Source organism: Xiphias gladius, chromosome 15 (genome assembly GCF_016859285.1).
Source record: "Xiphias gladius isolate SHS-SW01 ecotype Sanya breed wild chromosome 15, ASM1685928v1, whole genome shotgun sequence".
NCBI lineage: Eukaryota > Metazoa > Chordata > Actinopteri > Istiophoriformes > Xiphiidae > Xiphias > Xiphias gladius.
Window position 1 is genome coordinate 7,916,943 of NC_053414.1, and position 12,613 is coordinate 7,929,555.

General features: G+C 41.5%; 1 protein-coding gene across 1 annotated transcript; it reads left to right on the top strand.

Moving 5' to 3' along the window:
- The first annotated feature begins 2,887 nt into the window (after window positions 1-2,887).
- ears2 (glutamyl-tRNA synthetase 2, mitochondrial) lies at window positions 2,888-11,181 on the top strand. The gene is made up of 10 exons (XM_040146908.1): window positions 2,888-3,334; window positions 3,642-3,797; window positions 4,026-4,215; window positions 4,352-4,502; window positions 4,848-5,169; window positions 5,414-5,522; window positions 5,810-5,963; window positions 6,718-6,848; window positions 6,941-7,076; window positions 9,490-11,181. Exons 1-10 carry the CDS (start codon window positions 3,145-3,147, stop codon window positions 9,583-9,585), a joined length of 1,635 nt encoding a protein of 544 aa, XP_040002842.1. The 5' UTR covers window positions 2,888-3,144; the 3' UTR covers window positions 9,586-11,181.
- The last annotated feature ends 1,432 nt before the right edge of the window (window positions 11,182-12,613 follow it).

Consider the following 12,613-nt stretch of genomic DNA (forward strand, 5'->3'; position numbering starts at 1 on the left):
GTGACATCTCGCCGAGCGAACGGCCCGTCTTTGACTGGTCTCGGTATGAGGGTAATTTCTTGTTGTTCAGTTTTGGGAAATTAAAAAAAAACAGTTAGTTGGTAGGCTAATTAGTTTTTCGTCTGTTAAGGCAAGGTCAAGGTGGTGAAGGTCAAGGTGGAAAAGGTCGGCGCTGGGGTCAAAGTTCATCAAATTTGAACTTTGCACTGCTCGGATCACTGCGGACATCTGCACAGAGCCGTCGCAACGCACCACATTCACCATAATGAGGCTAACGTGAATACGCCAGTAGTTGGAGTCATGACGCAGGTTTTGTACAGATTAAAAATAAGGTAGCTGTATTAAGTCATAAGTTTTTCTTTCTGCTTCGCATGTTCACAATATAAATCTGATACGTTTACAGTATGTCAGTGCTGTGTTTACACCTTGTTAACCCCCAAGTGGCCAAAAATTAAAAAAAAAAAAAATCAATTAACACCGCTTTAGGAATCTATTTAGTATTTTTTATCAAAACGTGAATAATATCTGTCAAAAGCATAAGGCTTTATTTCTTTCCTTTTCTTGCCTGAAAATCATCCTGAATATTCTTCATGGGCAGATGGGGAAGGTGATGATACGGCCTCAATGAGCTTTGTGTATTAGAAACTAACAGTCATTTCTAGACACACATTCCAGCAGAACTTGTAATGTGTGTTTACAGAAATAACTCTTGAGATGGAAAATGTGATTAAATGACTTGACAATAACCATGTAGTTGCATTTTTTTCCTCCAGGCGTCCTCAGCTCTCTGGATCATACGGCATTTCCCTCCACTGCCTCTGCTAGGCATCCTTGAGATAATCCTCTCGCTGCTTCCCGGTGCTGCAGGGTTATCAGCCTTAAACATCACACGACTTGAACTGGTGTCTCCTGCCCCCTTGCGTCAGTTTGCCAAGTTGTTCCTTTTTCTTTACCGTGAGTTTGACAGTGTGAACTCGGGAGTTTCCTGCCGGTTGTCGAGTCTTAAATCACCTCCCATCGTTCGCCTGTCAGTTTGTTCACCTGCCTTAATGAGCTTCAGTCGCGAGTCCCCTCCTTCAGGTTTCCTCTTCCGCCTCTAATCCCTGCCAAACTTCAGCTGCTCCGGCCAGCCCCCTCCTCTCTCTACAATGGTGGTGTTCTTTAGTCATCAAACCATTAGGTTATATCAGTTCATTTTGGGTTCATTTTATTATTAATGTCATATGTTTATGTTTATTTATCTTTGCTCAGATTAGTTTTCCTTGTTTTTGCTGTACCTCCACGTGTGCCTCCCTGACCGGAGTCGAATCCCCTTCTATGCACAAACGTAGTTGGCCAACAAAGCTGATTCGGATTTCGGATGCCAATTGAGTCTGTGTTCTGCTACCCTGAAAACATCACAGTAAAGCAAGTGTGCAAGCAGAACTACAATATTTTACAAGGTAATTTATAACGTCATATAAACCAGAGGTCAAAATAATGAATGGGAGGAGATGGATAGGTGACAACATCAGTGGCACAGACTTCTGCGTCCCTTTCACAACAGCAGGGTCAATGACACGTTTAGAAATGCAGGTAGTCTACTGGAGAGGATTGTTATTATCCACTGACCGACACCCGCTGCAACTTAAGTTACTGCAGTGTCTGATTTAACTGTGCGCTGAACCTATAACCTGACAGCAAACTCAATCTACAAAGGCTGAAATGAACAATTTTACTATTAAAGTGAGGGTTTGGAAGTATGACAATAAAAACAGTGAGGTGATACAAGTTTGTCAAGTGTCAGAGATTTTGCCATTCTGTTTATACCGTGGCAGCCCCCACTTTAATATCTCTGGTTGTATTAGACTGTTGTGGGCAGTGTTGCACATCAATAAGCAAGACAGTTTTATGGCAATATGGATTTGTTTTGTATCAATGTGATGGAGCACCTTGATTTGTCTTGTATTTTATTTGCTGGTTTAGCCAGAAAACCGACATTATTGTCTTGTTAATTTTTTTCATAAACCGTATCTCAACTGATTTTCGAGAAAAAAAACAACACACACATACATTTTATATATATATATATATATCATTAAAGCAATATGACATTACCCATACAGTGACAGAGGATTTTATCCACTCGTAATTAAGGTGCTAATGAACATGTTGAGTGGTACGTGTACTTGGTGCACGTTTTTTAATTTCATAAATCAAAACACAATTGAGCTTTTCCTCACTCCGAAGTTAAATTAATTAAGGGTTACAGGGAGTATTCCAGCAATTTAGCATCATACTTCCATAAAACTGATTCATCAGAGGCCAAGAGGTCGTGACTTTTACTCGTTAGTATGACGCAGGCTCCAAAAACACCAGCTCCTACATTTCCCACAATGGGACTCGATGTCGTATTTTCATCAAACCCCCGTCTGATAACATAACAGTCAAATCTTTCAAATTCCACGCCTCCAGTTTGTGTACAGGCTTTTTCTAAATTTGCAGCCAAGATAATGTCTAACTGTGATATTATCGAGGGGGGACGGCACATCAAAGCTATCTCCAGAGCCACAGAAGACATTATACAACTGACATACTGCTGACTGAATGGTACTCTTTGTGGCTACGAGATAGATTTTTTTTTTAGTTCACAGGCAGCAGGTACAAGCTTCAAAAACAAAAGGACCAACAAAAACAAACACACAAAAAACTCATTAAATAATTGCAACTGAGACATGAAGTAACGCAGTTTTTTTCTTTTTTATTATATGTAAAACACTTTTAAGATTTAAGAAAGTTTAGAAATATTAATTTAAAGTGATTAATTAGGTGTGTAAAGTCTCTACGTTTACCCAGTAATGTCATTATATCAGAAGAAGTAATAATAATGTCCGCTGGGTGGCGGTATGCTGTTTGTGGGTGCTCAATTCTTCTTCCGGTTTTGTTTCGACGAAGACTACAATTATTCCGTGGGGCGAAATCATGTTTTACCCGAACATTCACACTTGTGCGGGGAAAACTTTAACAGTTACAGCGTGTAGTTTTAGCGTCTTGTCGTCGTCTTGTTGAAATGCGGTTTCGGTAAACCGTCGTGCGTCGGACTTCGAGCGGTGCCGTTCGTGTCACCGGTGTGACCGTCGAAACGCCGGCGTGTTGCGTCCCGTCATGATGTCGTGGTGGCCGAGGGCATGTCAGCGGTGTTCCCTGACCGGCGTGGTGACCCGGAGAGGCCCCCGGTGCCCCAGCAACGGGCGGGGCGAGCTCCAGTTCGGCGCCGCCGTCAGGGGCTGCTCCTCCTCCTCGTCGCCCTCGCTTCAGGGGGAGGTGAGGGTCCGGTTCGCGCCCAGCCCGACAGGTAAGGCGCTCGCCGAAACACACGGCGAAAAAAAATATCCTCGAGCATCACACACAGCCGCAGCTGGGAACTTACGGCTCCGCCCATAGCTTTGTTTACCAGAGCGTAGACTTTTCCGCCAGGGATCAACAAATTAAACGCACCTATAGATGTAAATTCGCGGACGAACAGTAGGATACATCTTGAAATTATAGTTTTTGGACAAAGCTGACATGGCCAAAAGTGTGTGGACATGACCTCCGTGGTGCGAGGCGGTTACTCTCCTGAAAACCGGCTCCTTTAGGTGTTTATTTCGGTCTCTTCGCAGGCTTCTTACACCTCGGAGGCCTCCGAACTGCCCTCTACAATTACATCTTTGCAAAGAAGTATGGAGGCGCGTTCGTCCTGCGACTGGAGGACACTGATCAGAGCAGACTGGTGCCGGGAGCAGCAGCGTCCATAGAGGACATGCTGGAGTGGGCCGGTAGGAAGCACTGTGATTGTGGATTGTCACTGCCAGGTTTATTCGTTGTAGGTAACCACTGTCAGGATCATAAGCGGTGTAGTTCTGAAAAATCAAAATATTCCCTTCTCACATATTAGACAGCAACTTTCAAACGTTTTTCAGAGGTGGCGAATTCTTGTGTTAAAATACGGTGTTGCGGTGGTTTTATTAATTTCATGTCAAGGTTTTCATTTTCACGTCTGCCAGGTGTACCTCCAGACGAGAGTCCCCGTAGAGGCGGGCCGGTGGGTCCATATCTGCAGTCTCAGAGACTAGACCTGTACAGTCAGACCGCCCAGCAGCTTGTGGAGAGTGGTCACGCCTACTACTGTTTCTGCAGCCCGCAGAGACTGGAACTGCTCAAAAAAGAGGCTTTGAGGGCCGGGCAGACTCCTCGGTGACTAAATAACACGAATAGACAAACAGTTTTCTTCATGTTACACATTCTCGCAGACTTGAATATAACATACAACCAGACTTCGGGACGTCTTTGTCAGATTTAAGGCAGTCGCTGCGTTTCCCTTTCTCCGCAGGTACGACAACAGGTGTCGTCACCTTCGGGCCGACCAGGTCCAGGAGAAGCTGGCCAAGGGAGCGCCACATGTGATCAGGTTTCGTCTGGAAGCGGGCATCGAGCCTTTTCAGGATATGATCTTTGGATGGAATCGTCATGAGGTGGCCCAGGTGGGGTTTCCTGTGATTGCACTCGTTTGAATGTGCAGCATCTAAAATGTCTGTAGTCTCTTGTGTCTTTTGATTTACTGGTGCTCACACTATATGATGTAGGATAGAGTCACAGTCGTGAGGACTATTAATTCCCCAATTTCTCCTTAGATAACTAATGGGTGCTTTAATGCATTTGTGCCATTAAATTTAATAATTTAATTAGAATCCGGGATCTTTGACATTGCAGTCCTGGCTTATCGACAGTTTTTGTTTCTAGAAATAAAACTCAAATGTCTGAGAGGACTGTCAGAGTAACTTTAATTTTTCAATTTTGCTTTTCATACCCTCTGCCCTCTCTTCTAGGTGGAGGGGGACCCCGTGGTGATCAAAGCAGATGGGTTTCCCACCTATCACCTCGCTAACATAGTGGATGATCATTACATGAAGATCAGCCATGTTCTGCGGGGGTCTGAGTGGCTCATCTCCACCTCCAAACATCTCCTCATGTATCAAGCTCTTGGGTGGAAACCACCCACCTTTGGACATCTGCCACTTCTGATGAACAAAGATGGTAGTAAACTGTCCAAGAGGCAGGGGGATATATTCATCCAGAGCTTCCAGAGAGCCGGGATCCTGCCGGAGGCTCTGCTGGATATCACCACCAACTGTGGATCTGGATTCAACAGTGAGTGATGTAGAAGTTATGAGATACTGAAGAGAGAGTGCAGAGAACATAAGTTAAAATGCATATAAAAACTTAAAAATGCATTTATATGGATTCTTGAATTCCATTTAAGATTGCACCTGGAGATAGTGATTGGAAAAAAAAAAAAAAAAAACTTGAAAAACCTGCTTAAGAAATCAGCTCCGAATATTTTGCCACAACAAGAATATTTATGTTCTTCTAAAGTCGTCACGTTGCCTTACAGCCAATCGAATGGGAAGGAGGATAGATGAGCTGATCTCTGAGTTTAATCCTTCAAAGATCACAACTCATTCGGCTTTGTTAGACCTGGAAAAACTACCAGAGTTCAACAGGTAAGTCAAAACTCTGTCCCTCCCTTTTTCTCCTGTCCTTTTACCTCTGATGTTCTCTTTCTCACATCTCTTATCTGTGTCTGTTTGACTGTCTCTCTACCTCGGTTACTGTCACTGAGGCCTTCTCTGGTTCTAGATCAGAGGAGCACAGGTGTACATTACAGAAAAATGAAAGTAAAACCTTTAATCATATAATTGGTAGACTCAACAAACAAGCTGATTATTCAGCGTCCACCACATGCACTGCTACCAATTATGTCTCTAAATAATGTCTCTAATTGTGACAGAATCCACCTGGAGCAGCGTATTGGAGACGAGGAGCAGTGCCTCTTGCTGATAAAAGATCTACAGGTACAAATCCAGCAGGCCTACACAGCAGAGATCCAGGATGAAGAAGTCCTACACGAGGATTATATCAGGCGGGTGCTGCATCTTCGTAAGGTAACCTTTTGAGCATACTTACGAATATATATTTATATTTAATACATTTGACCATGTGTTCACATAATGTTTCCATATTCAAAACACCCATACTGTGCCTGCAACATGCTAAATGTTTGTTAGCATGTTTAGATTTTGAGCCTAAGCACAGCCGAGGAAAACAAAGTACACCTTAAACTGTCTGAGCGTAGCCACTGTGTAGAGGATAAACCCTTTTGATACTGGAAACAATGACGTCTTCCGCCTCCCTCCGGGTGACCTAGAGGACGTCATAACTGGCCAGAAATCTCTCTACAGTAGTATCTGCATTTACTGTATGTTTAAAAGTATCATCTCAAACACGTAGGTGTACGAAACGTCTGTGTTAGCCCTGCTGATGGTTTGTTTTTAGCTCGAGCAAAAAGGGAACAGGCAAGGTTTTGTAAGACTGGTAAATTACTTAAAATCTTCTGGTATGTCGAAGTCATAAAACAAGTTCATGGTGTTGATAAAATGTTTATTGCAAGTGGTCTCAGTTTGAAGTACATCATCTGGGTTTTCCTTCAGAGACGTAGATATTGTTTGTCATGGTTCTCTGACTATGTGAAAAAAAATTATAAATGTTTTATTTTAAATCCAGTAATCCTCTATTTATTTTTTTACTTTATCTCTTTCTACTGGTGATTAGATATGGTCTCTACTCTTTTTTTTTTTTTTTTTTCTGCTCTCATGCCTGTACTGTAATACTGAAACCCTTCTTTTCCCTTCTCTACAGGGTCACATATCCTCCCTTAAGGAGCTGGTAAGTCCTGGTTATTCTTACCTGTGGGTGCGTCCTTCCTTCTCCAGCCAGCAAGTGGCAGCACTCACTTCAGAAGCTCCGCGCATTGCCTCATTAGTGCTGAGGTATGTAGTATCATTAACTGTTAACCGCAGTTCGCTTTACTCTACAACTCGTGTTTTAGCAGGATTATGAACATTTCTGTGTCTGTATTTAGATTAATAGAAGAGCGAGGTGAGGAGTTGGCATTGGATCAGCTGAGTAAAGATCTGAAGACTTTGGCTAAACAGACCAAAGCTACAAAGTACAGAGAAGTGATGAAGCTTTTGCGTCTGGCTCTCAGCGGTCTGCAGGTACCTGAAGACATCGCCTTCATGTTTATGACTGCATAGTAATATAATATCTACAGGGCTTTGGAGGTGTTGAACTTCAAGCTAACTTTAAAGGATAAGGCTGTCGATTTTCTTTATTTTGATTATTGACAACAAATCCCACGAAAAGACCAAATCCACAATGAATTTTTTCTACTTACATTTATCCTTACTCACTGAGTGTGTATCCGGAACTTCAGCGTATTCCCCTGTGTCAGAGCTCCATTTTTGTATAAAAACTATTAAAAACACACCGTTGAGCCCCACACTGTTGCACTGGGTAACATGTTTCTTAGTTATGAAAAATATGGGCACTGTGTTTATTTAGAAACAGCTCCACAGACTGATAACAACGATGATTTTCACTCTCTGGAGACTGTTTCCTGTGAGGCAGGGGCCAGTGCGCATGCTCGGGAACAAAGTTCATGTTGTAAACAATCACCGGTTTTAGCATTAGAATATGAAGTGCTCTGTACGTGGCTGTGGGAATGTCCGGACTCTGCCCCACACATTTCAAATTTCTCAAAGAACTTAAGGCCAAAGTGAAGAGGTTGTGATATGTAGCACAGCCTCTTCACTTTGGCCAGTGAAGCAGTGTAAACAGAACCACATGTCTGAGCAAGCGCAGTGGCCTCTGCCTCACAGGCACTACTCTCCAGACACTGTAAAAGTCATCGCCGTTATCAGTCTGTGTGCCCATGTTCTTCGTAATGAAGAAAAATGTCACCCAGTGGGGCTCACTGATGCATTTTTGGACAACAATGGAGCTCTATGGCACAAAGGAATAAGCTTAATCAGGTTTTGGATAAACAAACAATACTTGTCATGGGTTTGGTTGACAGATATAGAAAATCACCAGACTTATCCTTTAACCCAGAGCTTCACCAGCAGCTCAACTTGTACATTGAGTCAGTCACACACATCCCCAGCTGTGTGTGACTGACTGACCTCTTTGACTTCAACATTTCCTGACTGGGGCAAAAAAAAAAAAAAAAAAAGATGAAGTGAACTTATGATGTTGAAGCCGGATCCATCAGTCAAGCCTGGTCCTTCTTAGTCTCACATGTCCTGACAACATCCTGCCTTTGTGAATTATGTAGCCTCTGCCTTTTTTCTTGAAGGTTTTTATTTAATAAAAGTACTTTCATTTCTTTTGACATGAAAGCAAAAGCTGGAGACAGCGGAGGACATCCACAACTAGGGCAAATGATTGTGATGTTCAGCAAAAACATGCAAGAGTATGTTTACGCCCACTGCCTCCCTTCTTCCCCACTCCTGGTTTCTTGTTGTTCAACTCCAGCTACAACCCCACCTTGTTTTACTATGATTAAATCTGACATGTCTGAAAAATGTCATGCATTCCGGGACAGCTTGTCACAAAGTCCAGGTGCTCTTCAAAATTGCTTCAACTAGACGACCTATTCTGATGAGCCACTGCCGTGCCGGCACAAGGGTTTCCGTCTCAGAGCACAAAAATGTGTCTTGGACAGGCTGATCATGGTAAAAGTTAAGTAGTCTGTGCTGGGCTTTAGCAGAGGTGGTCGTTTAATAAGTGTGAGCAGGCTGACTCTGCAGAAACACAGCTGCACAAAACCCTACCCTAACTGTTTTCCTAATAGTCATTGTTATGGCTTTTTCTGTAAGCAGCCCCTGTACAAATTCAGCCAGCCCCCATATTATTCACAATAGGTTGCAGTCGTGTCCAGTCCTGACGATATATTTGCATTTTGAATTTAGTCACTCATCATAATTTTCCAGCATTATATGAATAAATGGATCCAGTCCAAAGGAACTTTTGTGACCCAAGGTCAAATCACACCACAAAAAAAGTGACAGCCTTTCCAGTGACTGCTCTGAGTTACAAAGCAAACAAAGATTAAGATGTTTGTTTTTCTTAGACTGGCGTTTACTTAGCTAATGTTTATCTTCCTCAAGAACTCCACCTACGTGTCAATATTTTAGTATCATCTTAACTTTCAGAGGAACTCATAACATCCTCCAATCATTGTTTTTAACAGCTGACTTGCAACTTTCATTTCTGCAATTTAACTTTTAAAATGTATTTTTCAAACTCCACCTGAGCAACAATTCATTCTTTTTTTTTTTTTTTCTTTTTTTCTTTTTGGCTGCAATAATAAAAAAAGACTAAGAAGTTCCTGCTGGGCTTATAAAATTGCACGTGTCCCTTTTTTATTTCCCTCCATGGCATGACAAGGGTAAACTCTACAATAACAAGTTTAAAATGATGGTAATGATTAAAGCCTCAGAAATGCAACATTCCCCACAGTAACCCTGCAGGAATATGGAAAGGAAGTTACTGTCTGTTGTGTTACTGTCTGGTTTTATTTGTGTTACTTCACTGACCCCTGATCCTCTGTTCCCCTCCGACCTGCAGCAAGGTCCCAGTGTAGCCGAGATGATGGTGTCTTTGGGGCCTGCAGAGATCAGCCATCGATTCCGGAAACTTCTGCCTCTTTCAGAGACTAGTTAAAGACTGGGCAACCTGTCACCTCATGGACTGATGTCAACTTGAAGACAAGAACTGCTGTTAAGGACGTGGCCTTGTATGTTGAGAGTTAAATATATGACCTCACACTGACTCTTCCGAAAGCTAACCGGGACACATTTAAAATGAACTGCACCCACTGGTATGAGTGAAATAATACTTGAATTATTACAAATATTTTATTAAAAAAAGTTGAAAACTGATTTGACGCACATGGTCTGTTAGTTTTATTCGGTCCTGTGCGACTTTACAGGACCAGGTGACACTATGCACCGAAGGATGGGAAGTACCTTGGTATTTTTATGCAAATTTTTATCTGCATCACTTCAGAAAAACAGTTTTAACGAACTCCAGTTTAGAGATGTATTGCGCAGTCACAAGGGAAAACACTTCCAATTTAAAAATGAAAGTCATATAAATGCCTGTCATGCAACAAAAAAAGGGACACAAAAAAAACTACAAAATAGCAGTGGGTGCTTTTGAAAAACAGAAATCGCAAGTCATGAATTATTTTAATTACTTTTGACTCTCTCACGCAACATATATTTAATATTAAATTACTGCTCAGCTGTTTCACTTTAATGTCATAGCATACTGCATTGAAGATTGAAAGCTGTATTCTGTTGAATTTTTATAAATAATATCAAATAATTATGTCTTTTTAAAACAACAGCTATAGTTAGACTCAAGTATTTTAAATGTTAAATTCTTTAAATCAAATCTTTGTGTTGGATTCGATACTGTTTGGAACCGATAAGACCACTACCATGGACTCTGGGGTAAACATTTACTCAACTACTGCACTGAAGTACAGTTTTGAGGTAGATTATTTAACCTTTATGCCACTTTTATTTTACTTTTATCTCAAATATTTTTCTTTTTTACTCCACTGCATTTATTTGACAGGTGTAGTTAGCTGCTATACAATGAGTTGATAAATTATGTTTAATTAACTGCCCGAGAGTATCAAAAATAATCTCTACCTTGAGCTGCTCCAACAGTAAAGTACTACTTACACATAAATGCATCAGAATGAACAATTCAGTAATATAATGTATAATCATGTAACACACAGGGGCCACTTTTACTGTTTAATTACATTTTGCTGATGACATTTATGTACTTGAGTAAGATTTTGTATGCAGGACATTGACTTGTAATGGAATATTTTTTAATTGATGTATAGCTACTTTTACATTAGTAAAGGTCTGGGATACTTCATTCACCACAGATTTTATTCAGTATTCAGTTAAACAGTATACTTTAAGCCTGCTACACACAACAAACTGGGGGCCTGGGGGTTAAAGGCACCGTCCATAAACCGAAATATCCCTGGTTTGAGTCCAGTTGGGCTGTACTTTGTTGATTCTCTTGTTTCCCTTCTTTCGTGTCATCTACCTACTGTCAATAAAGGCATAAAATATCCCTAGAGTACTGGAAAAAGGAAAACACACTTAGGACTTTAGCCAGCTCGCAGTGGTGGAGGAAGTACTCAGACCCTTTACTTAATAGCAGAAACACCAAACTGTAGAAATACTCCTTACAAGTAAGAGTCCTGCCTTTGAAATTTTACTTAAAGTATTATCACCTAAATATAATATGAGTATCAAAAGTGGAGGAAGACATGCAGCTGTATGGCTGCAATAATACTTTAAAATACTGAAATACTGTTATGGAGAGGTTACGGAAAATTACATTCTGATGATTTTTGAAGAGAAATTATGTAAATACTACCCCTTTGAGACTTGTAAGGCAGGTCAAGAACTGTCATTAGGAGTCGTCAGATGATGATATTTCCAGAGCTGATAAATTCTCTGACTCTTCAAACCTTGCAGTAACACTTAACAACCGCGGGCTAATCCAAACAACTGACTAATGATCTGAAAATGAAGCTAACTGATGCCTACAAAGCGGGGGATGCTATAAGAAGATATCAAAGTGTTTCCAGCTTCATATTTCCTCTCTCCAAAATGTCATTAAGAAATAGTCGTTAAGGGGGACTGTAGAAGTCAAGACAAGATCTGGAAGACCAGGAAAACATTTGGATAGAACTGCAGGTCTGCTGGGCAGAAAGGCAAAGCCAAAACCCCCATATGACTGCAGAGGACCTGCAGGAGACTAGCTGACACACAAGTGGTGGTTCAGTGTTCCACGGTGTGGCGTTGATGCACAAACAGGGTCTACATGAGGAGTCATCAGAGGGAAACCCTCCCTGCGACCTCATCGCAAAGGTCAACGTCTGAAGTCCGCAAAGCAACGTCTAGATAATCCAGAGTCGTTTTGGAAACAAGTGCTGCCTACAGATGAAGCTCTCTGGCCTCAGTCACCAAAAGCGTGTTTGGGGGGGGGGGGTCGGTATTTTATGAAAAGAAGACCTTGCCAGTTGTTAAGCATGGGGGTGGAATTATTCTGCTTTGGGGATTTGTGGCAGCCAGTGGCACAGGATGCATTGCTCGAATAGAGGGAAGAATGATTTCCTCTAAATTTCAGCAAATACTGGATGCAAATTTCCCTGCAGTCGGTTAAGAAAAGTGAAAGTGAAAAGAAGCTGGGTCCTACAACAGGACAAAGATCCAAATCCGACATCAAAACCCACGGTGAAATACTTCGAGAAAGACAAGCTGAAGCTTTTGGAACGGCCCTCACAGTTCCCCATGACCTGAACATCACTTACAATCAGCGGGTAGATCTTAAACATGCTGTGTGTGCTAGACAGCCTAAAAATATCTCAGGACCTGAAGTGACCTGCAGGGAAAGTGGGTAAAATTTCCTAAATCAAGAATAGAAAGACTTTTTAACTGGTTACAAAAGGCGTTTTTCAAGCTGTGAAGTCTTCCAAAGACGGCTGTGGTGCCCAAAGTTAGTTTAATTTTTGCCCCCGTATTTTTTAAGTACATGAGATAAAAAGTAACAGTGCATTAACATTTGAAAGAAGGCTCTGTTTTAATTACTACTTTTCACTTCAAAGATCAACAAAATAAGAAATTTGCACAGGGGTTCCCAAACTTTTGAT